This window comes from Salmo salar, chromosome 20, assembly GCF_965601325.2.
Source record: "Salmo salar chromosome 20, fSalSal1, whole genome shotgun sequence".
NCBI classification, from domain to species: domain Eukaryota; kingdom Metazoa; phylum Chordata; class Actinopteri; order Salmoniformes; family Salmonidae; genus Salmo; species Salmo salar.
Window position 1 is genome coordinate 61388254 of NC_138310.1, and position 24815 is coordinate 61413068.

The window sequence follows — 24815 nt, forward strand, 5'->3', positions numbered from 1 at the left end:
ATTGTAAATAAGAATTTGTTCTTAACTGACTCGCCTAGTTAATTTAAGGTAAAATAAATAACTCCTATTACATTGGTCAGGAAAGTAGGAGGGATGTTGAATGATAAACAAGCCGAGAGTGGGCAGAAATATTGGCGTCCAATCGACAGTACACTGCTCTGTTTTTTCAAGACTACTCGATGAGGAACTCCATGTTATTTTATTTGAATTGGGCCTCATATTGTTCTAGACTAGGGTTCGGTAAAATGTGTGACGTATACTCGAATGAGGTTCAAGTTAGAACGGGTTTGTTCTCGTCTCTGACCACGCATGCAACTCAGAGTCAAGTTCAAGCATAGGGTGACGATTTGAAGAATGCATTAAGTTTAGATGCAGCAGCATATCGCGGTGTAGTTAAGACACCTGTTTATTGCGAGAACACTTTCGCTTTAATTGTGTTTCGACTCTTTCGCCGGGGAACTGTCATGTCACCGTGAGAACGACGTTCTTTATATTTCTGGGTTTCGATAGTAACTTGCATGCACACTTGTGCAATAATGGAGAAGGATTACGGTAGAAACGATCAAAAGCAAGACGTCAGGAAGACAGAGGTGTGTTTTGAAAGGACATGTTCAGCACTAACTGTGGACGATGTATACGAAATAGCCAAATTGATTGGCTCGGAAGTGGAAACACTTATTGACGGCTACGGTAAAGAGAGCGCCACAGGACTGGTGCCTAAAATTGTCAAAGTTCTAGAACTTTTGGAGAGCTTCGCATCGCGGAACCATGCCCACAAGTCAAAAGAAGAAGAATTACTTAAAGCGTTCGAAACACTTAATGTACAGAAGAAGACGAGAAATGTGAAAGAATGCGAAGAAAGCAAGAACGAAATACAGCGGGTGAGTCGGTGGTAATAACATGGTAGTAACATGGGGCAGATAATTCCTCCAGTGACGTATCGTTTCAATTAGCGGATTGTAACAACACTGAAGATATGTGATTTGGGGTTGCTGCAACAATGTAGAAATTGAATTGTTTTGACGGCTAGGGTGCAATTTAATAACTATACTACTTGCTGCACGTTAGCATGCCACGTTGTTCATCATGCCCATTCAGTGGCAAGTGACAGCTCACAAAACATATTTGTTATCTGTGTGACACATTGTGTGTAGAGTGTAGACCTACCACTGGCAACTATTCCCACATAGAGAAGGCTCCATTTTAGTTGTATTAGTTGCCTAAGCGAAATGTGGACTATATGTCGTTTTTGTTATGTAACATCACGGAATGGTGTGTTCAGAATGGACGCTCGTGCCATTGTCGTTATGATGTCCCTCGTGTGTTTTTATTGACAGGTCGCTATTGCCACAGTATGTATCACGGATTTCGGTTTTGATAAAATAAAACTACATTAACTGCACGGTGCATTACGTGGGTTGAATGCTGTAACAACGCAGAATTAAACAATAAAAGTCCCATGCAATGGATTATGGTCAATGTAGTTAATTACCACATTGTCTGCAGTAAGCTATGTAGAATGTTGTCATGTTGGAAACTACAATTCCCTACTACATCACACAGTTCGGTCTTGATCAGATGTATCTCTGGAGAAACTGGGCAGTGTTTAATATAAAATAACCCAGGCTATATCGCAGTATAATTAGGGAAGTCACTGTTATCTGGTCTGTGATCTCAACGATCATAGATTTGATATGATAAGAGGAAACATGTTTGTACTACAGTTTTCACTACACCACATGTCTATGCACCACACACCACACCATGGGCCATCCTCATTACAACACGTTGTTTCTGTCTCACACCTGATTACACTGTCTGTTATTGGTCTTGTTGGCTTGTTTTTCTCTTTCACTTGGAACATTCTTCAGCTAGCACTCAGTAGCTATCAATATCTTTGATTTAATTAGGAGCCTATTCTTCCTCACCACCAAGTACCTGTAGACTCCTCTGGCTGTGGGCAATGAGTTCACTAGAAGTCAATGGTTATGGGTACCATAGAAATAGAATGACTAGAATGTCATTCTATTTCTATGGTGGGTATGCTGTGTGTCTCCTCCTAACCCAGAGTCTGTAACAGCTCCTCCTTGTCCCCCAGCAGGAGGAGGTGGAGAAGCAGAGGAGGAGGTGCGAGGAGCTGCAGGCCCAGGTATTACATCTACAGATGGAGAATCAGGAGTTACAGAGCTGCCTGAGGGGCAACCATGTCCAGGAAGGTTGGTTTAAAACACATAAACACACATACACACACGCAATTGGCTTAAACAGCGGCCTTAAGGGCAACGATATTTAGGGAGGTTGGTTGATAAATAACAGCCTTAAACATCTGCCTTAGCGGCAACCATGCCCAGGAAGGTTAGTTTAAACATCTGCCTTAGGGTTAACCATGCTCAGGAAGGTTAGTTTAAACATCTGCCTTAGGGTTAACCATGCTCAGGAAGGTTAGTTTAAACATCTGCCTTAGGGTTAACCATGCTCAGGAAGGTTAGTTTAAACATCTGCCTTAGGGTTAACCATGTCCAGGAAGGTTAGTTTAAACATCTGCCTTAGGGTCAACCATGCTCAGGAAAGTTAGTTTAAACATCTGCCTTAGGGGCAACCATGTCCAGGAAGGTTAGTTTCTTTGACTTTACTTTCTGTCATACATAATATATCACACACCTCTTAGAAACAATCCCCTTCTCACATGTGTGTATGCAAACATACTACCCACCACAACAGGTAAAGTACCCCAAAGTAATGCGTGTCACGGGAATGGAGTTACTGCAAAGCTGGCTCAGAGTATATACTTCTGGTGGTAATCACACAGAAAAACATTGCTGACTGAGAAATTCCGGTGTTTGTTTATTTGGGAAGTGAATGTGTGACCGTAAATGTGACATTTGGTATGTAAATACTGAAAGACGAACAAAGCAGAAAAGATACATATAAATTAATAGACTATAATAGACACGTATATTTGTATTATTACACAAATTTATTAAGTATTAGTAAGATATTCATTATTCATCTCGTCCCTGCTTAGTAGTCTATACTCACGCTGTGCTATAGAAGCTGCTAAGAGCACCAACCCTAGTATCATTCAACAAGATTGTATCACGACTCAGGATATGAACCAGATGCAGACACAGGAGGCGGATGGTTCGGTTCTCAGAATATTATTATAACAAAGGCGAAGGCAAAAGGGCAGGCAGAGGTCCGTAGTCCAAGGCAGAGTCAAAAAAAGGACAGAACAGCAGACTCAGGATCAGGGCAGGCAGGCAGGGACAACAAAAGACGAACAGCAGAGGGGCTAAGGACATTAGAGATGGGGAATGGACAAATAAAACGGGGGGAAAGTTTTCGAGACTCCACCCGGAGGGGCAGATCACGGGTGGACAGCCATACCCATTGCCCGGGCCGATAGTGGGGAGCCGGAGGCCGGTGATACCTGGAGGTGGTCGTAAGAAGAGCGGACCGGCCTCTCTTCCAGGTACGCCGACAGCGTACATCTGGGCCGAGGCTATGCTGACCTCTTCCTCTTGCTCAGGGAAGAGCGGGGGCTGGTAACCCAAGGAACACTCGAAGGGCGAGAGTCCAGTGGCCGAGCAGGGAACGAGTTGCGGGCGTACTCCACCCACACAAGTTGCTGGCTCCAGGTGATGGGTTTGGCAGAGACGAGGCAGCGAAGAGTAGTCTGATTGGCTCACTCTGATTAGCAGTTAGACTAGGGATGAAACCCGGAGGACAGGCTGGCCGATGATGCAATGAGGGTGCAGAATGCCTTCCAGAACCTGGACGAGAACTGAGGACCCCAATCGGAGACCATGTCGACCGGAAGTCAATAAATACAGAAGACGTGCTGCACCATAACCTAGGCTTGCTCCTTGGCTGAGGGTAACTTTGGAAGGGGAATGAAATGTGCAGCTTTGGAAAAACTATCCACCACAGTAAGGATGGTGGTGTTGCCATCAGACAGAGGGAGACCAGTGACAAAGTCCAGGGATATATGGGACCATGGGACCAGTGGCAATGAGGAACAGGGAGTGGTTGAAGGAGGCCTGCCGGAGCTTGCCACAGAGTCATGTTCTGTGTGCACACAGTGCAGGCAGCAACGAATGCGGAGACGTCCGGAACCATGGTGGGCCACCAAAAACGTTGGTGGAAGAAAGCCAGGGTCCGGCGGGAGCCGGGATGACAAGTGAGTTTAGAGGAATGGCTCCATTCCAGGACCGGGCTGAATCTGGGATGAACATCTGGTTAGCCGCCCCCTCCCTGGGGTCTGGCTGGGAACATGGCCCCTTGTGGACCCGGTTCTCAATACCCCAGACCAGTGTAGCTGCTAGACAGCAGGTAGGGAGGATGGACTCAGTGTCAGATGGTGTAGCAGCGGAACTATACAGGCGGAAGAGGGCGTGAGGCTTCACATTCCTGAACCCAGGGCAGTAGGCGATGGTAAAATTGAATTGAGTGAATAACAAGAGCCCAACGTGCCTGCCTTGAGTTGAGCACTTGGCGGTGCGGCGATATTCCAAATTCTTACAATCGGTCCACACTAAGAATGGATGTTCCGCCCCTTCGAACCAGTTCCTTCACTCCTCCAGTGCCATCTTGACCGTAATAAGTTCCCAATTTCCCACATCGTAGTTCCTCTCAGCGAAATTGAGACGATGGAAGAGGAAAGCGCATGGATGCAGCTTTTGGTCCTGGACAGAAACCTGGGACAGGACGGACCCCACTCCAATGTCCGAGGCGTCAACCTCCACCACGAACTGACGGGACGTGTCCGGATGGATTAGGATGAGGGCTGTGGTGAAACGGTGCTTCAGATCCAGAAACGCCCGGTCAGCAGCTGGGGATCACATGAACAGAACCTTGGGAAAGGGGGGTGCAGAGAGGGGGGAGGCCAGGGTGCTGTAGCTCTGAATAAAGCTGCGGTAGAAATTAGCAAATCCCAGGAAACGTTGCAGATGCACTCTGGATGTGGGTTGGGGCCAATCCACCACGGCTCTCACCTTGTCAGGATCCATCTGGTTCTCCAGAAGGCACTGGAGGACTTGTCGGACATTGCGAACATGCTCTTGAGTTGCCAGGAAAAATATAATAAGATGTTGTCGAGATAGACAAACACAAACTGGTTCAACATGTCACAGAGCACATCGTTGACCAGGGCCTGGAACACTGCAGGTGCGTTGGCCAGACCAAATGGCATAACCAGGTACTCGTTATGTCCGCTAGCCGTGTTGAAGGCTGTCTTCCAATATACCCCTTCCCGTATCCGAACCAGGTGGTAGGCATTCCGAAGGTCCAACTTCAAAAAGATGGTCGCCCCTTGGAGAAGCTCGAAAGCCGAGGATTGGTAGTGGGTATCAATTCTTTACAGTGATGTCATTGAGGCCCCGGTAGTCAATACACGGGTGCAGGGTTTTGTCCTTCTTTTCCACAAAGAAAAACCCTGCACCGGCTGGGGAGGCAGGAGAACGCATGATCCCGGCAGCTAGGGAGTCCTTAATGTATACCTCCATGATCTTGGTCTCCGGGGCAGACAGGGAATAAAGCCGACCCCGAGGTGGCATGGTGCTCGGGAGGAGGTCAATAGCGCAATCATCGTGTCGATGCAGAGGAAGGGATGTGGCAAGAGCCTTGCTGAAAACCTCCCGGAGGTCCTGGTACTCCGCAGGAGATCCGAGGCTTTTCCCAAGCCCGCAGAAGGATGACCCAGGGCAGGCTGCGCCGCCTTAAGGCAATGTGCATGGCAGAACGGACTCCAACCCAGGATAGAACTAGTAGCCAGGTGGATCAGGGGGTTGTGCCTCTGGAGCCATGAACATCCCAAAACCACAGGTTTATGAGGAGATGCAATTAGTAAAAACTGTAGGGACTTGACACTTGCAGGTTAATGGGAACCGTACTGTGAGTAACCCTGCCAATGGAGTCTCCGTCAAAGCTCTGGCGTCCATGGGAATGGAGTTGAGTAGAGATTCCCAGCTCAGATACCAGGGTAGCGTCCATGAAGCTCTCATCAGCCCCAGAGTCAATGAGCACCCGAAGACATTTTGACCGGCCACCCCACAGCAGGAGAGGAACAGCATGGAGAGGAGTACAAGTAATGTGAGTTTGGAGACTCCCTGTATGGCCCACCAACGTACCCGTACCTACTGATGAGCCTGTTCTTTTACTGGACAGGTGGCTATGTAATGTCCTGTAGTACAACAATACAGGCAACTGTTGAAGCTCAGCCTGCGTAAACGTTTGCTAGGAGACAATCTAGCTCTGCCCAGTTGCATGGGCTCAGGAGGAGACGAGTCGCTGAGGGGGCTCGGGTGATTTCGGATTCTCTCGGGAATGCAGGCATCGGGGACTTCCGGGGTTCTTCAGAGGCGAGGGAGAAAACGTGGACGGGCGAGTGTGGCTGAGAACAGAACTCCTCTCTCTCCTGCGTTCCCATAGGTGCCCATCGATCCTTATATTCAAGGCTATGAGGGAGTCGAGGTCCCTGGGTAACTCCCGGATTGTGAGTTCATCTTTGATTTCCTCCGATTATCCACGAAGGAAGGTGTCGAACAGGTACTCCGGATTCCAGGCCCTCTCCGTGGACAGCGTCCAAAAGTGAACCACGTAGTCTGCCACACTGCGGGAGTCTTGACTCAGACGAGGTAGCTTCCAAGCTGCCTCTCTCCCGCACACCGGGGAATCGAACACCTTCCTTAGCTCCATCACAAAATCCTCCAGACTAAGGCAAAAGGCGGATTGTTGATCCCACACTGCTGTATACCAGGCGAGCGCCCTTACAGACATCAGCATTATAAGATACACTATTTTCGACCGATCCGAATTAAACGAAGAGGGCTGTACCTCAAAGATGAGGGAGCACTGGGAGAGAAACGCCCAGCAGGTTCCAGGATCTCCAGCATAGCGCTCCGGAGAAGGTAAGCGGGGTTCTCGGGAAGCTGGGGTAGGCTGGGGAGAAGCGCCGCTGGTAGCGGGGTTACTGAGAGTCTGGGGTGTTACTGTAGTGGCTTATTGCCCAGTTGATAATCCTTGGAATTGCTCCAGCAATGTAGTGAAAGTGTGGTAATGGCATTCCGCCAAGGTCTGGAATCCTTCCATAAGGTTTTAAAGTACCTCTTCGTGTCTTCCAATGGCAGCTCCTTGGAAGGAGACAGCGTTGCGGAGCTGGTCCGAGTCTGCTGGGTCAGTCAGGGCCAGTTCGTAACTATCACGACTCAAGATATGACCCAGATGCAAACACAAGAGGCGGATGGTTCGGTTCTCAGAGTATTTATTATTACAAGGGGGCAGGCGAAGGGCAGGTCGAGGGTAGGCAGAGGTTTGTAGTCCAAGGCAGAGTCAGAAAGGGACAGAACGGCAGGCAGGCTCTCATTTTGTTTTATTTATAAAAAAGTATAGAAAATTGTGGACCCCCTGCAGTACCTCTATGGGCCCCGGCCATACTACATGCTGAAACCAGTTTTCCCACCAAGAGGTCCATGTTAGCTGCTTGTTGTTAAGTTTTATTGCACCAGTTTGGCCTAGGAACATTAGTGTCTCCAATGTCCATCCAAATCAAAACGAGTTGCGCAGCGGTCTAAGGCACTGCAGTCCCGGGCTGTATCACTACCGGCCGTGTTCGGGAGTCCCATAGGGCAGCGCACAATTGGCCCGACGTCGTCCGGGTTAGGGGAGGGTTTGGCCGGGATAGGCCGTCATTGTAAATAAGAATTTGTTCTTAACTGACTTTCCTAGTTCAATAAAGGTTCAATAAAACAAGCTCCACCATAGGTTATGTATCAGTCATTACACGTCCAGAGTAGTGTGTCTGAATCAACAGGTATAAACCAGACTGCTTAAAGATGACCATGTGCTGAAGGATAATCCTTAAGTGTCTTTACTGTTTAACCAGAGACCTTAAGATACACTCCACTGAGCAGCTTTGGCTGGGGACTTAGTCTTGACCGACTGTTGATGGTTGATGAACTACTGGGTCATGGTCATTAGGGACTTCCTGGACATTAATTTCCGTTTTCCACTGCGCTTTTATTTTTGTACTTTTATTTTTTGTGCCCTAATGTGTTGTCTCTGTGCCTCTGTTGACCATTGAAAACCCACAGTGATGATATTGTATTGTTGTGTTCCTGTGTTCCAGACCGTGTCCAACAGCAGGAGCGGGAGGTGATGCTGAAACTGAAGGAGGTGGTTGACAAGCAAAGAGATGAGTTGAGGGCCAAAGTACAGCAGATAGCCAGCGTGTCTAAAGAGGTGGAGGCGGTAAGGACAAGAAGACTACATGTACAGTCTATCTGAATACGAGTGTACCCAGACACGCTTCAGTGCGCACGCACACACACACACACACACACACACACACACACACACACACACACATATATATATATATATATATATATATATATATATATATATATATATATATATATATATATATATATATACTGAGTGTACAAAACATTAGGAACACCTTCCTAATATAGAGTTGCAGCACCTTTTGCCCACAGAACAGCCTCAATTCGTTGGGCATGGACTCTACAAGGTATCAAAAGCGTTCCACAGGGATGCTGGCCCATGTTGACTCAAATGCTTCCCACAGTTGTGTCAAGTTGGCTGGATGTCCTTTGGGTGGTGGCCCATTCTTGATACAGACGGGAAACTGTTAAGCATGAAAACCCCAGAAACATTGCAGTTCTTGACACACTGAAATCGGTGCGCCCGGCACCCACTACCATACCCCGTTCAAATGCACTTAAATCTTTTGTCTTTCCCATTCACCCTCTGAATGGCACACATACAAAATCCATGTCTCAATTGTCTCAAGGCTTAAAAATAATTATTTTACCTGTCTCCTCTCCTTCATCTACACTGATTGAAGTGGATTTAACAAGTGACATCAATAAGGGATCACAGCTTACACCTGGAATCACCTGGTCAGTCTATGTCATGGAAAGATCATGTTTTGTACACTCAGTGTACATTCATGCTACACACACATCACAACTGCTACTACCAGATTCTTGTTATGATTGCTTAATACTGCACAATTCAAACACTTTCCCCCCAATCCTCCGTTCCCCCAAACACTTGTAAATATTGGACTATACATTGTGTATTATACTTATACTAAAATGTTTATTCTATTCTACTGAGCCATTTACTTTATGTTCATATTCTTATCTTTTATTATTTATTGTTGTTGCATTGTCAAAAGGAACCTGCAAGTAAGCATTTCATTGGACGGTGCATACCATGTGTACATACGACTAATAAAACATGATACTGAAACAGTACTGGTATAGTAGTTATGGTTATGGGTTTGTGCTGAGCATAACCCACACCTTGGAGACAAGTCTGGGCCATGAATCCCCTCCCTTATTCACAGCAGCTCTCTCTGTCACACAGTAATGGTTTAAAACTCCAGCTCGAGCTGGGTGTGTTTGTTGATGGTTCTAGGCTTTTCACCTTACCTAGAACCCTGGGCCTTCTAAATTAAGTTTGCTCAAAATGATGCTTGAACATGTTTCTCTGTTTATGGGAGTAACCCCCTGTGTTTGTCTAATATGGTCCTCTCCTCTTGCTCCCAATGAGTCCCTGCACCCCCACCAAGGCCCCTATGATATCTAGCATATCATATCATCCGCCTGGATGTGAATGAGTGTATATGTATGTAATGTGAGTGTTATGTTAATGTGTTGTTACATACTTGTGTGTACAGATGCAGGAGCAGTTGGAGCGCTTCATGAAGATGAATGGGGAGCTGAGACACAAGCAGAGCATCATCACGGCCCAGATGAAGAGTGCTGTGGAGAGGAAGGCTGACATGGAGGCAGACCTCCGAGAGAAACAGAAAGAGATAGAACACCTCACCACCCAGCTGGAAAAGGCCAACGCTGCTGCTGGCACGGTAAGAAGTGTCTGTGTGAAAGCGGTGGAGTGTGTGTGCGTGTGTGTGCATGCATGGGGTGGGGGGTTGTATGTGTGTGGATGGGTGGGTGGCTCTGTGTGTGTAAAAGTGTGTTTGTTCCTTGTTGAAAGGCAAGGATTAATTTCCATTTTTGATTTGGCCTTGGACCTTCATATTATATTTAAGCAAAAAGTCCCGAGGGAGTGTGGTTTGTTGGCCATATACCACAAATCCCTAAGGTGCATTATTGCTATTATAAACTGGTTACCAACATAAATACAACAGTAAACAAGTACTTTTGAGTCATACCTGTGGTATATTGTCTGATATACACACAGTTGAAATGATGTTTCAGCCAATCAGTATCCAGGACCCAAAGTACCAAGTTTATAATACTACATAAACATTAGTCATCCAGTGTGGTGTATTCTGACTCACTTTACTGACTTGTTTGTTACACCTTGTTGTCATTTCTCTAGAGAACTTTTAGTGTCCTGCCCTCTCCCTCAGTTTATTTTGTAGCTGAACTTTAATCTTTGAACATTTGTCACTGTCCTCTCTCTGCCAAGTCTTACACTTGGCCTTTGTTTTCTTTAAACTCTTCTCCCTGTAAAAGAAACTGTAGCCATTTTGAAATATTTGTTATGACTAAGATAAGAGAAATGAAGGTCATATCTGTGACTTTTCTCTCTGACAAAGGAGTCAACTCATTGTTGTGAGAGGAAACACTGTTGGCACAAGATCTACATGTATGTATTGACCACGAACAGTATAATGTGACTAAGAAATCTCACTACAAGAAAAATGTTGTCTTGTTACTTTGTAATAGTCACACATTTTGCCAAATCTCATCATTTTGATGGGTATTATGCTTTTCCTATTGCTTTTAGACAATTTCATAGACTGTGAAGTTCACTGACTGTGTTATACCAGGTGAACAACAACATTTTGTTTCCCTTAGCCATAAAACACATGACTGTTGTTACATTAAGTAAATTGTGATAGTGTACCTGTGTTTTCTCCATCCCAACAGGCCAATCCGTGTAAGACCGAAGTGGACCTGACTGACAAGCTGGTGATAGACCTGAAGGATCCCAACAGACCCTGTTTCACCAAGCAGGAGGTCAGAGAGATGCTGACGGAGAGGAACGAGCTCAAAGCCAACCTGTTCCTGGTGCAGGAGGAACTCTCCTACTACCAGAGGTGCATACTATGGGGGAATGTTTCATACCTTTTATACCTGTGTGTGTATGTACTGGTGTGTATGTACTGATGTGTGTGTCATATGTGTCATCTTCACAGGGAGATCCTGAATGATGAGCGGTGTCCAGGCTTCTTGCTGGACGCTGTACGTTCTGCCATAAAGAAACAGAAAACTGTCATCAAGGCCAAGATGTTGGGCATGCCAGAGGACGAATGCAGCAGGTGACACTGACACACACACACACACACGGGTACACACACACAGTTACACACACATACGCATACACACACACATATACACACATACACAAACACAAAGACGCAGTGCTGACTTTGTGGATGTGCTTTCCTTAAACAGTGATGAGGAGAAAGGACCCCTGTTTGAGAGGAGAGCAGAGACAGAAACCGAGACAGACAGCACTGACAGCAAACCACAAGAGTCTCGCATCAGGAACCTGTAAGTACTACTGGCCTGTTTTTCTAATGTAAACAACACATGTATTAACATAGCTATTTACATACAGAAATGTAAACATGTTTAAAGCTCATTTACAACATTCAAAGAAACCCAATCAGAAGATAGTTCTAGAAATTTGGTATGAATAGTTGCCTGTTACAATGTTGTTACTCTGCTAAACTGATGCAGGACCTTGTTCTATTGGAGAATTCCTGCAAAAGCCTGATTTGTAATGACAATGAGCCTCAGTTAACTATGCAGTTCCCTACCGTAACCCTTACTTCGAGGCCACTGATTGGCTAGGCAAAGTTGAGGCAGGTCTGTGGTTGGTTAGACAGGTTTGGCTTCTTTCATAGGCCTCCAGCATGCATCAATCGTTCCATCAACTTGTTGCTAAGTCCTGAATCCTGATTATATTGTCTGTCTATGTTAAACTACCTCTGGTTTCCTGATAATACTGTTGTGTGTCTGTGTTTACCTCTAGGCAGACATTCAAACACATGATGCCGCTCTGTTCACTGTTCTGCTTTTACTTTCAATGTATAACTTTCACAGCACCTGCTGATGCCTCTGACTAAGCCCATTAATATAAACATAGACTACTCCCCCTTGTGGTGTAACCAGGGACTACCTCATATCTACAGAATGTAGTACTTACTACATGTTTTTATTTTTAAATTTGATTTCACCTTTATTTAACCAGGTAGGCCAGTTGAGAACAAGTTCTCATTTCCAACTGCGACCTGGCCAAGATAAAGCAAAGCAGTGCGACACAAACAACAACACGGAGTTACACATGGAATAAACAAACGTAATACATTGAAATATATACAAAAAAATACAAAAAATACAAAATTTACACGAGAGAACGACAAACAACGTTTGCACTGCTACGCCATCTTGGATGCGATCTCAGAAACTCTGACCAGAACCAAATCTCACATGCACACTTACCATTTCATGATCACAGTCGGTCACAAGAGACTATGCGGCATATAACCTTTCAGACAATATCTCTGACCTGTGAACTGTGTTGTTTTCTCTCCTCCTGTGTGTACCTTTAGTTTCTTCTGGTTGTGAGTTAGTATAGCTGATCCTAGACCTGTGTTGTCTCCTAGCTTTGGCTTCCTGACCCGCTCCGGCAGCAACCACAGCAGCCATAGTCCCAGTGAAACCAACGCTGCTTCTTCCTGGGAAATCATCGGCGACACCGACAACACTGCGGAGACAGAACCCCAACAATCACCATAACAACCCTCAACACCCATCCAACTACACTTGTCCTCCATTCTGTTCAGTTTTCACTGGATTTTTCATACTGTTTAGGTCTCCACAGCAGCCCTAAGAAAGGAAGAGCATTCTCTCATGCCTTCCTTCTTTATTTGTTATTACCCCCTCGTCCTTGCTCTGTATACCTTTCTCTTCCTCTCTCTCTTTCTCTCAGGAATAGGTTCAGAATGGTGAAATGGCCAACTGTACACTTTGCATTGACAATAACTGTGCAAGACATTATTAAGAGGGACTTTTTTAAATGGATAATGCTTTTGTAATTGTTTTAGTATTTGTATTCAACATTATAGTGATGTGTATGGTATGTAACCATCTACAACAAATCTCTGTTGAATCTCTGAAGCAAATTTGTATTGGGATATTTTAAGAAATATTTTTAGCCAAAGATACCAAGATATATTTTGAACACAGCAATCATTGGTTATTGCAGGAACACGTTTGTGCCACAGAGGGCATTCTAACTATAAACAACCATGGTAATGTATTGCCACAGAGGGCATTCTAACTATACTGCTCAAAAAAATAAAGGGAACACTTAAACAACACATCCTAGATCTGAATGAAAGAAATAATGTTATTAAATACTTTTTTCTTTACATAGTTGAATGTGCTGACAACAAAATCACACAAAAATAATCAATGGAAATCCAATTTATCAACCCATGGAGGTCTGGATTTGGAGTCACACTCAAAATGAAAGTGGAAAACCACACTACAGGCTGATCCAACTTTGATGTAATGTCCATAAAACAAGTCAAAATGAGGCTCAGTAGTGTGTGTGGCCTCCACGTGCCTGTATGACCTCCCTACAATGCCTGGGCATGCTCCTGATGAGGTGGCGGATGGTCTCCTGAGGGATCTCCTCCCAGACCTGGACTAAAGCATCCGCCAACTCCTGGACAGTCTGTGGTGCAACGTGGCGTTGGTGGATGGAGCGAGACATGATGTCCCAGATGTGCTCAATTGGATTCAGGTCTGGGGAACGGTTGGGCCAGTCCATAGCATCAATGCCTTCCTCTTGCAGGAACTGCTGACACACTCCAGCCACAAGAGGTCTAGCATTGTCTTGCATTAGGAGGAACCCAGGGCCAACCGCACCAGCATATGGTCTCACAAGGGGTCTAAGGATCTCATCTCGGTACCTAATGGCAGTCAGGCTACCTCTGGCGAGCACATGAAGGGCTGTGCGGCCCCCTAAAGAAATGCCACCCCACACCATGACTGACCCACCGCCAAACCGGTCATGCTGGAGGATGTTGCAGGCAGCAGAACGTTCTCCACGGCGTCTCCAGACTCTGTCACGTCTGTCACATGTGCTCAGTGTGAACCTGCTTTCATCTGTGAAGAGCACAGGGCGCCAGTGGCGAATGTGCCAATCTTGGTGTTCTCTGGCAAATGCCAAATGTCCTGCACGGTGTTGGGCTGTAAGCACAACCCCCACCTGTGGACGTCGGGCCCTCATACCACCCTCATGGAGTCTGTTTCTGACCGTTTGAGCAGACACATGCACATTTGTGGCCTGCTGGAGGTCATTTTGCAGGGCTCTGGCAGTGCTCCTCCTGCTCCTCCTTGCACAAAGGTGGAGGTAGCGGTCCTGGTGCTGGGTTGTTGCCCTCCTACGGCCTCCTCCACGTCTCCTGATGTACTGGCCTGTCTCCTGGTAGCGCCTCCATGCTCTGGACACTACGCTGACAGACACAGCAAACCTTCTTGCCACAGCTCGCATTGATGTGCCATCCTGGATGAGCTGCACTACCTGAGCCACTTGTGTGGGTTGTAGACTCCGTCTCATGCTACCACTAGAGTGAAAGCACCGCCAGCATTCAAAAGTGACCAAAACATCAGCCAGGAAGCATAGGAACTGAGAAGTGGTCTGTGGTCACCACTCCTTTATTGGGGGTGTCTTGCTAATTGCCTATAATCTCCACCTGTTGTCTATTCCATTTGCACAACAGCATGTGAAATGTATTGTCAATCAGTGTTGCTTCCTAAGTGGACAGTTTGATGTCACAGAAGTGTGATTGACTTGGAGTTACATTGTGTTGTTTAAGTGTTCCCTTTATTTTTTTGAGCAGTGTATAAACAACCATGGTGGACTTCTATGTGTTTAACATTTTACCTCGTGTGGGTGTTTTTGGTGTGCTTTGTGGTTGCTGTAATTCTTACAATCTGTCACGGACTTGGACATAGTGTGAGTTATAGGAAACGTTTTGCAGTAAACTATACTGTGTGTTAATTCTGAGCCTGAATGTATTGCCACAGAGTAACAGTCATTCATTGATTAGACTTTATATTCTTAACCATCAGCTCATCTTACATTTTTGTTAGAGTCCTATTATGAGTTCAACCATGTCTTCCCTAGGACCATGAATTGAGCTTTGGGGTTGGTTGTGCTATGCATGTGGCTGCCAAGTGTGCGTGTGTGCACGCCTGTCTCTGTGTGTGTGTGTGTGTGTGTGTGTGTGTGTGTGTGTGTGTGTGTGTGTGTGTGTGTGTGTGTGTGTGTGTGTGTGTGTGTGTGTGTGTGTGTGTGTGTGTGTGTGTGTGTGTGTGTGTGTGTGTGTGTGTGTGTGTGTGTGTGTGTGTGTGTGTGTGTGTGTGTGTGTGTGTGTGTGTGTGTGTGTGTGTGTGTGTGTTCGTATTCACTGGGGCACCAGCCCCTGTACGTTAGTTGCTGCACTTACAGAGGAAATGTGTGTTTCCTTGGGGGTAAATGGGAGATGGTGTGTGTGTGTGCCGTCACTATCCTTCCATCTGACCATGTCGTTAAACAAACACACACAGAACCACACACCTACAACAATGGCTGCCCCTGCCCCCTACCATAACTTATCGGTACTCAGACATCTGACTCTGACGTAGTTTTCTGACATTCTAAATGAATGCTGCTGGTGATAGTGTTGAATAACGTATTTTCCTACAAACTGTATGTACATGTTCTTTTTGTAAGCATGACTATTTTTAAACAGAGAAGCCTTTGAGCTACAAAAACCAAATAAATATCTGAATTGAAATCAGAAGTGTGTATTGTGGGAGCATGTGAGTTGGGCTGTCAACATACATCCATTTGCCAAGAGAACATCCCACTTCTGATCTAGGAAGGACAGGTAGGCTTCTCTTTACAACAAGGTGAGATGTACACAAACACACATACAAACACATCTAAATATGCTGCTCACCTCTTTCCATAATCTCTCAGTATGTGGTGATGTCTTAAAAAAGCCTTACTGAGGCAGATTGAATGGGAGGAAGTGGCTCTAACTTCCCCAGGAAAGAGGAAGAGGAAACAGACGGGTTTGGACCGCTCAGTCAGGCTGGGCATACAACTACAGACTAATGACTGAAGAGAGCTGGCTGGGGAGAAAGACAGATAGAGGCAGGGAGAGAGAAACATAAAGAGAAAGACTGCCTTCCATTGGCCTACAAGACCACAGAGCTGGACTAGGGAAAATAAAGGTAGAGCGAAAGAGTGACGGGAGAAAGACAGATAAAGGGAGCGAGAGAGAAAAATAATTGAGAAAGAGAGAGAAGACTGCCTTCAATTTCCATTGTCCACTTCTGGACTTGGAAGAGAAGAGTGAGCGAAAGAGAAGAAAAGGAGAAAGGGATTTTCCTGTGAGTTGGACACGTTCTGGTACCTGGTTGTGGGGTGGACATGGGCCAGTTTCTGACGGGTCTAGGATTACTGCTCTGCTGTTCCCTCTCCGCCCCTCAGAGACTGGCTCCCTCAGGGAGAAACGTCTGCCGGGACCCCAGGTGATGACTACATTACACTCTCACACTTTATTTTTCTCACTTTTGTTTTCTGCCTTTTCTATCCAGACATATATCCTTGCTTTATGAAACATTCTCATTATCTTCATAATTGTAATCTTCCATTATTTCATGAAAAAAAATAGTAAAAAGTCCCATCAAGAAACTTTCTACTATGCTTTACTGTATGTATTTTGTTTACCCTTCTCAAACAGGGATCCTTCCACTCTTGTCTGTTGCACTGGATGGAGACAACAGAGAGAGGAGTGTACTTTACGTGAGTATCAGTTTAGGGGAGAGGAGTGTACTTTACATGAGTATCAGTTTTGGGGAGAGGAGTGTACTTTACATGAGTATCAGTTTAGGGGAGAGGAGTGTACTTTACATGAGTATCAGTTTAGGGGAGAGGAGTGTACTTTACGTGAGTATCAGTTTAGGGGAGAGGAGTGTACTTTACATGAGTATCAGCTTAGGGGAGAGGAGTGTACTTTACGTGAGTATCAGTTTTGGGGAGAGGAGTGTACTTTACGTGAGTATCAGTTTTGGGGAGAGGAGTGTACTTTACATGAGTATCAGTTTAGGGGAGAGGAGTGTACTTTACATGAGTATCAGTTTAGGGGAGAGGAGTGTACTTTACGTGAGTATCAGTTTAGGGGAGAGGAGTGTACTTTACGTGAGTATCAGTTTTGGGGAGAGGAGTGTACTTTACATGAGTATCAGCTTAGGGGAGAGGAGTGTACTTTACGTGAGTATCAGTTTAGGGGAGAGGAGTGTACTTTACATGAGTATCAGTTTAGGGGAGAGGAGTGTACTTTACATGAGTATCAGTTTAGGGGAGAGGAGTGTACTTTACATGAGTATCAGCTTAGGGGAGAAGAGTGTACTTTACGTGAGTATCAGTTTAGGGGAGAGGAGTGTACTTTACATGAGTATCAGCTTAGGGGAGAAGAGTGTACTTTACGTGAGTATCAGCTTAGGGGAGAAGAGTGTACTTTACGTGAGTATCAGCTTAGGGGAGAAGAGTGTACTTTACATGAGTATCAGCTTAGGGGAGAGGAGTGTACTTTACGTGAGTATCAGTTTAGGGGAGAGGAGTGTACTTTACGTGAGTATCAGCTGACAGTAAATTGTGTAAAACTGTCCAGGGCACACAAGAACAGGCTTTTCGCCTTGTTTAGGTAGTATTGTATAATTCAGCACTGTGTCTGTTGTTTGTGACTCCAGCTGTGTGTGATGGCGAGGGGGCCTGCCAGCAGGATGAGGTGTGTGTTTACCCAGGTGTCTGTCGCTGTCGCCCTGGCTACTATGGAGCCCACTGCAAGACACGTAAGTCAAATCAACTCTGACGTTTAAGTTACATAGGCTGCGTCACTCAAACAATATATTTTGAACACAACAAGAGTCAATATAGCAACTTTGGTAGTGCTTTACATTGCAGGAATAAAAGGGTAAGAACATTGTAATTAAGTGGAAACTACTGAAGTATTACAACCTGTCTCCCTCTTCAGGCTGCCCTCCAGAGTTCTGGGCACCGGACTGCCGTGAGCTGTGCAAGTGCCACCCTCATGGGCGCTGTGACCCGATCACGGGCGAGTGTACGTGCCTCTCCAACCGCTGGGGGCCACTCTGCCAGAACGCCTGCAAATGTGGTCGCTATGGACACTGCCACCCCGTACACGGCAACTGCACCTGCGACGAGGGCTGGTGGACACCCACCTGTGCCAAACAGTGCCAGTGCTACCCAGGCACCTCCACCTGCGACCCACTGACCGGCAGGTGAGTGAGAATGGGTTTATTTACAATGGGAGGCATTAGTTAGCTAAAAGCTGAATCACTTGATACAATTTAGCCTGCAATTTAATAATTAAAAGGACAGTGTACACACATATGTTTAACACAATAGCTACAACACAATAGAAATATATGTTTTGTTAAAAAACGTTGGTTGGCAGGTGTCAGTGTGCCCCGGGTTACTGGGGTCAGAAGTGCAGTCTTCGATGTAGTTGCTACATATCATCCTGCCAACAGAAGACGGGGGCGTGTGAATGCCAGAACGGGTGGTGGGGTCCGACGTGTGACCGCCGCTGTAACTGTGACCTGGAGCACAGCGAGTGTAATGCGGTCAGTGGGGAGTGTGTATGTCAGCCTGGGTACAAGGGAGCCTTCTGTAACGAACCGTGTGGACCTGGGGAGTATGGCAGTGGCTGTAAACTGAGGTAAGAGAGTGTATATGGATATTGCAGTGATGTTTTGATGGTACAGCCTTGTCATTTTGCTGTTGATGTCTCTCTCTCTCTCCCCTCCTATGTAGCTGTGGCCACTGTGAAGGAGGCCAGTCGTGCTCTGTGGTTGATGGTGTCTGTACGGCCTGTGAGCCTGGGTGGAACGGCACACACTGTGACCGGCTGTGCCCGCATGGTTACCATGGAAACCACTGCCAGGAGGCGTGCCCACGCTGCAGGAATGGTGAACCATGTGACCCCAGGACGGGGGCGTGTTCACGATGTGACCCAGGATGGACCGAACCCAGGTGTGTGTGTGTATGTGTGTTTGATGGCTAACTACCAGTGAAACGTATCTGAGACCTTTTACAGTAACTCCACTTCCCAGACATGCATGTGTCAATGATACTGAAAAGGTTCAGTGGTTTCTTCTAGTGCTGATAGTTTTGTTGTCCCTCTGTTATCTTGGCCACTCTGTATGTCTGCAGGTGTGACGAGCCGTGCTCTAACAGGACATTTGGGGACGCCTGCCGCTCCCTGTGCAGCCCCTGTTTCCATGGCCACTGTGATCACGTGACAGGAAGTTGTGTCTGTGGGCCTGGGTTCCAGGGACGGAGGTGAGATTACTGAGAAAGCAGACAGAGGTTCTGTTCGAATACTCTGAAAATGCATCCTTTCTTACCCCCTTCCTTGAAGTGCTGTGAAACAATGGTTCAAATAAATACCTTTCTCCAATCCAATAATGTCGGATTTAGACATCTGATTTAGACATCTATTGTGTATCTGGCTGTCACTAACAGGTTTCTCTCTGTTGTGTCTCCAGTTGTAACATCACCTGTCCAGACCAGCTGTATGGCTTTAACTGTTCCTCTGTCTGTGATTGTGGAGAGGGCACCGCCTGTCACCCAGCTACAGGGGCGTGTCCATATAGTATGTACTCCTCCTATTGGATACAGTGCTAGTTGGTGGATAATGTGTAGCTAATGATAAGTAATAGTAGATGGGCCTATGGATTAAAATATTTGTTTTTCCTCAAGAAGGAATATGTGAGGTTGAATCCCATTTGTTTGTGTGTGTGTGTGTGTGTGTGTGTGTGTGTGTGTGTGTGTGTGTGTGTGTGTGTGTGTGTGTGTGTGTGTGTGTGTGTGTGTGTGTGTGTGTGTGTGTGTGTGTGTGTGTGTGTGTGTGTGGTGTCAGGTGGTCACAGGGCTCTGATCACTGGTCTCCTGGTCCCTCTGCTCTTGGTGCTGCTGGGTCTGGTCTGCTGCTGCTGCTGCTGTGGAGGACCTACTGACGGCAAAGACAGGTGTGTGTATATAATTCTGACGGCAAAGACAGGTGTGTGTATATAATTCTGATGACAAAGACAGGTGTGTGTGTGTTCCTCTGACCTCTGACCTTGCTGTGGTCCTACAGAGTAGCAGTGGGTGACGGTGGTACCTCTGTCCGTATGAAGCGTCATGTGTATAACGTCCTGGCCAACGTGAGCTCTGCTGTACCCTGTATCTCTGTCTGGTCCTCTGGGCTGCCCAGAGTCACAGGTCAGTCCAATATCACACTAGAGATCATGTCATATGTCTGTATCTATGTAAGGAACAAACTCCAGTACTTGGATGCTCTTAAAGTTTTTCTCCATGAGCTTGGAAAAAGGAGTGGTGTCCATACTATACGTATTACAATATTATGACAATAATAATAATAATAAACGCTTCTCTCTCCAGTGTCCCACCACGACCCTGAGCTGACGTTCAACCACAGCTTCATAGAGCCTCCCTCCTCAGGCTGGGTGACGGAGGGATCCTTCTTCGACAGTGATGAGGAGACCGGAGAGGTGCTCTACTGTGTCCCCCCCAGAGAAGGTAATCAGTGTGTGTATGTGTGTGTGTGTGTGTGTGTGTGTTCAACCCTTTGTGTTTCGATTGACTCCATTGTTTCTCTCTCTCTCCCTGTCCCTCCCTTCCCCCCGCTCTACCTCCCTCAGACATCCCAGCAGTGGCGGGCGGTGAGTTCCAGGAGTTCCAGCATGAGATGAGTTCTAAGTGTAACATCTTCCCTGACCCCTCTGCCTTCAGTATTAGTGCAGAAGACATGTCCCTCCCCTTTGGCATTCCCCGCACCTCCAGCAACGCCAAGTCCAAATGCCCCTCCGTCTCCTTCGCCGAAGGCACCAGGTAACACCAGGTTGTAGTCATCATGATGAGGACATTGGGCACTACACACACCACACGACACTACGCAGCACTTCAATTCTCTTTTTGTGATTGTTTTTAGTGTTGAGAGAGTGTCCAAAAAAATTACCCTTCGGGATTAATAAAGTACAATCTCATCTCATCTGAGGTTCAGCCCCAAGGAGCGCCGAGGCTCTGCCCAGGATTTGACACCCGGGGCCCCCCGCACCAAACCCAAGTCCCCCTGGGGGGTCCTGATGCTATCAGCCCTCCAGGCCCATGGAGGGAAGGCCTCAGAGGGGGAAGAGACGGAGACAGGTGAGGGGGGGGTGGATGGATGTGGAGGTGGGACTGGACCATTGGAAGACCCAGAATCCAGTGGTGAAGCAGGGGACCCCGATGTGGACAGGTACACAGCTACCCCATCCCGAGCCATGTCTACCCTGCAGGTGCCTGGAGCAGTGGTAGGGCGAAGACGCACCATATCCAACGCTGCTGTTCCCAGAAAGGGTGGGCAAACACCAGGGTCCACATCCGATGGCCAGCAGGCAGAGATGGATAAAGGGATGGACAAAGTGACCACAGTGTATGTGACAGTGGGGAAGGTGGGGGTGGGGGTGGGGAGGCCCCTGTCTAAACTAGAGCTCCCCAGCTCGGAGGGCCCGGTACAGGCCGTGCTACGCAGGCTAGGCAGCCTCCAGAGACACAAAGACCAGGAGGTGGGAACTAAGCCCAAGGGGAAGTGCCCGGGGGCGGAGGGGATCACCAAGCCCCCCAGGAGGAAGCTGGGGACTAGGGCCAGTGTGTGGGAGCAGGGGGGTCCCCCACCTTCGGGGGTGGAGGGTGCTGTAGGGGAAGGCGTATCTATGAGGAAACCCAGTAGGAGGAAACAGCACGCCCACCACAGCTCCCCTGCTGTCATGGGAAACACTGACGCTGGCACTAACACTCAACCCCCACCAGAGGACGCCCCTGCCACTGTTACGCCCACGAGGCCCCTGTCCTCCATTTTGAAAAGCGTGCCAGAGGTCGCTGGGTCAGAGGTCAGGGGTGAAAGGTCAGGGGTGAGGGGAGAGAACGGCGACCCTGGGATGCAGACTGAGAGTGGATATCGAACAATCGGGCCAGCTGGATTTGTAACGGATGCTGTTAGTCTGAGTGAAGTCATCGCCAATGAAGGAGTGGTGGCCGGTGTGGACGATGGACCTAACCTTTATGAGAACGTGATGATTATGCATTCCTAACTTCAGATGCAATGACTGTGGTGCTCTGATTCTTCTCACAATTGAGTATGTAGTTCGACTACTAATGAATGAGGAATTTGGAAACTAGCCTACTGTACTGAGTTAACAGTCAAGTCTGACATAAACTAGCAATCTTTACAATATTGAGTATACAATTTTATGAATTACAATATGTATATGATGGTCCTGTACAATATGTACTGTATGTATGTTATACAACAATAGGATAATGTTGAAATCACCTTACCAAATAGTTATTGACACTGTAACTGCCATGTGTGAAACAACTATGCAAACGAAAACAAAGAAATGCTCCTGTGCACTTTGTTCACTTTGACGTGTCTGTCATCACTGGGATAACATTACTCTGTGGTGCCAGCTTGAACCATTTAAAAGTGTGGGCACTGGCATCACCATCACCTGTCTGTGATATGTATTATTCACTGGAACACCGAGCCTGTGTCCCAAATGGCACCCTATTCCCTTTATAGTGGCCCTGGTCAAAAGTAGTGCACTATAAAGGAAACAGGGTGCCATTTGGGATGCACACTGAGTGAAACAAAACAAGTGATGAAACTGATACCTGCCATGCATCTGATGTATGGGTATTATGGTGTCTGTCAGCTGCATTCATCTGATGTATGGGTATTATGGTGTCTGTCAGCTGCATGCATCTGATGTATGGGTATTATGGTGTCTGTCAGCTGCATGCATCTGATGTATGGGTATTATGGTGTCTGTCAGCTGCATGCATCTGATGTATGGGTATTATGGTGTCTGTCAGCTGCATGCATCTGATGTATGGGTATTATGGTGTCTGTCAGCTGCATGCATCTGATGTATGGGTATTATGGTGTCTGTCAGCTGCATGCATCTGATGTATGGGTATTATGGTGTCTGTCAGCTGCATGCATCTGATGTATGGGTATTATGGTGTCTGTCAGCTGCATGCATCTGATGTATGGGTATTATGGTGTCTGTCAGCTGCATGCATCTGATGTATGGGTATTATGGTGTCTGTCAGCTGCATTCATCTGATGTATGGGTATTATGGTGTCTGTCAGCTGCATGCATCTGATGTATGGGTATTATGGTGTCTGTCAGCTGCATGCATCTGATGTATGGGTATTATGGTGTCTGTCAGCTGCATGCATCTGATGTATGGGTATTATGGTGTCTGTCAGCTGCATTCCCAATGTTGTAGGGTTGAGAGCATTTTGGTTGTGTTGGGATTTACATATAAAAGAAAATAAGCCACCATAGACATATCTGTAGAGACTATATTCATCTCTATGGTGACCACTCCACCTCTGCTTGTACAGGATTTAAGGAGGGGTTGACAGACAGGGTTAGAATGGACGATTGATGACTTGATCTTCTTTAATCTAATTTCTGAATGTTTCCAAAAATCAGCAGTGAATCAACAAGTCCGGACAGTGTACGCTGTGGAATTGAGTTGTAATGTAAAATAATGCAGCACGGTGTCTCATTGGAACAGATATCCCCTGGCTACCTGGCATAGTCTACTATCAGGCTAGCATAGTCTATGTACTATCTGTAGGTTTTGCCAAGCCTGTGTCCTCTTGATCACTGTTAAGCTTGCCTCCCACATAGCATGTCCTTCTATGCAGCCAAAAACAGTTTCATCATATTCCACTGAAAGCGCTAGTCAGGAAATGGAGACCTGGTGGTCCAGAGTTGTTGTGTTTGTTGATGTCTTTATAGCCTGTCATTCACTAGGTGGTAGTAGTGTTTCTGTATCACACTGTCAATCCAACCTTTAAAGACCCCTCTTGTAAACTGGGTCAGATATTAGAGAGGAGAGATAACCCACATGTAAAATGATTACAGTTTACAATAGAAGTCAGTAGTATACTGTAGAATACTATACTACACACTGTGAAAGCCTCCACTTCTATGTCAAAGATAATAAAACAAAAACACTACAGTAAATACTACAGTATACTACTGTCTGCAAAAACACTATAGTAAATACTACAGTATACTACAATCTGCAAAAACACTACATTAATTACTATAGTATATATTACAATTTTCTTTCACTACAGTATGTATACTATAGTTAACTGTAAATACTACAGTATACTACAGTAATTACTATAGTATTCACTATAGTGTTTTTGTGGACTTCAGTTTGCACACCAAATAACCAGCTGAACTTTGCCCCAAATCATGGGGAACAGAGGGGGTGGGGAACAGAGGGGGTGGGGAACAGAGATGGGTGGGGAACAGAGGGGGTGGGGAACAGAGATGGGTGGGGAACAGAGGGGGTGGGGAACAGAGGGGGTGGGGAACAGAGATGGGTGGGGAACAGAGATGGGTGGGGAACAGAGGGGGTGGGGAATAGAGGGGGTGGGGAACAGAGGGGGTGGGGAACAGAGATGGGTGGGGAACAGAGGGGGTGGGGAACAGAGATGGGTGGGGAACAGAGGGGGTGGGGAACAGAGATGGGTGGGGAACAGAGGGGGTGGGGAACAGAGGGGGTGGGGAACAGAGATGGGTGGGGAACAGAGATGGGTGGGGAACAGAGGGGGTGGGCCTTCATTGATCTCCAATAAGGGG

The 24815-nt window shown here is 46.6% G+C and overlaps 2 protein-coding genes across 4 annotated transcripts; both read left to right on the plus strand.

Annotated features, from left to right (window-relative positions):
- Positions 1-33: 33 nt before the first annotated feature.
- Positions 34-13390, plus strand: ripl1 (RILP-like protein 1). 2 transcript variants are annotated; one of them, XM_014162681.3, is made up of 8 exons: positions 34-881; positions 2102-2216; positions 8126-8247; positions 9707-9895; positions 10929-11098; positions 11198-11320; positions 11457-11555; positions 12674-13390. In XM_014162681.3, exons 1-8 carry the CDS (start codon positions 519-521, stop codon positions 12804-12806), a joined length of 1314 nt encoding a protein of 437 aa, XP_014018156.1. In that variant the 5' UTR covers positions 34-518; the 3' UTR covers positions 12807-13390.
- Positions 13391-15937: 2547 nt separating this feature from the next.
- LOC106581030 (scavenger receptor class F member 1) lies at positions 15938-23494 on the plus strand. Of its 2 annotated transcripts, none has more exons than XM_082966618.1 (13): positions 15938-16601; positions 16814-16875; positions 17823-17924; positions 18107-18374; positions 18551-18814; positions 18910-19128; positions 19309-19437; positions 19644-19750; positions 20018-20126; positions 20237-20361; positions 20542-20679; positions 20802-20991; positions 21158-23494. In XM_082966618.1, exons 1-13 carry the CDS (start codon positions 16501-16503, stop codon positions 22230-22232), a joined length of 2889 nt encoding a protein of 962 aa, XP_082822744.1. In that variant the 5' UTR covers positions 15938-16500; the 3' UTR covers positions 22233-23494. The 2 variants fall into 2 exon arrangements, with proteins under 2 accessions (XP_082822744.1, XP_082822745.1); XM_082966619.1 differs by having other exon boundaries at positions 21164-23494.
- The last annotated feature ends 1321 nt before the right edge of the window (positions 23495-24815 follow it).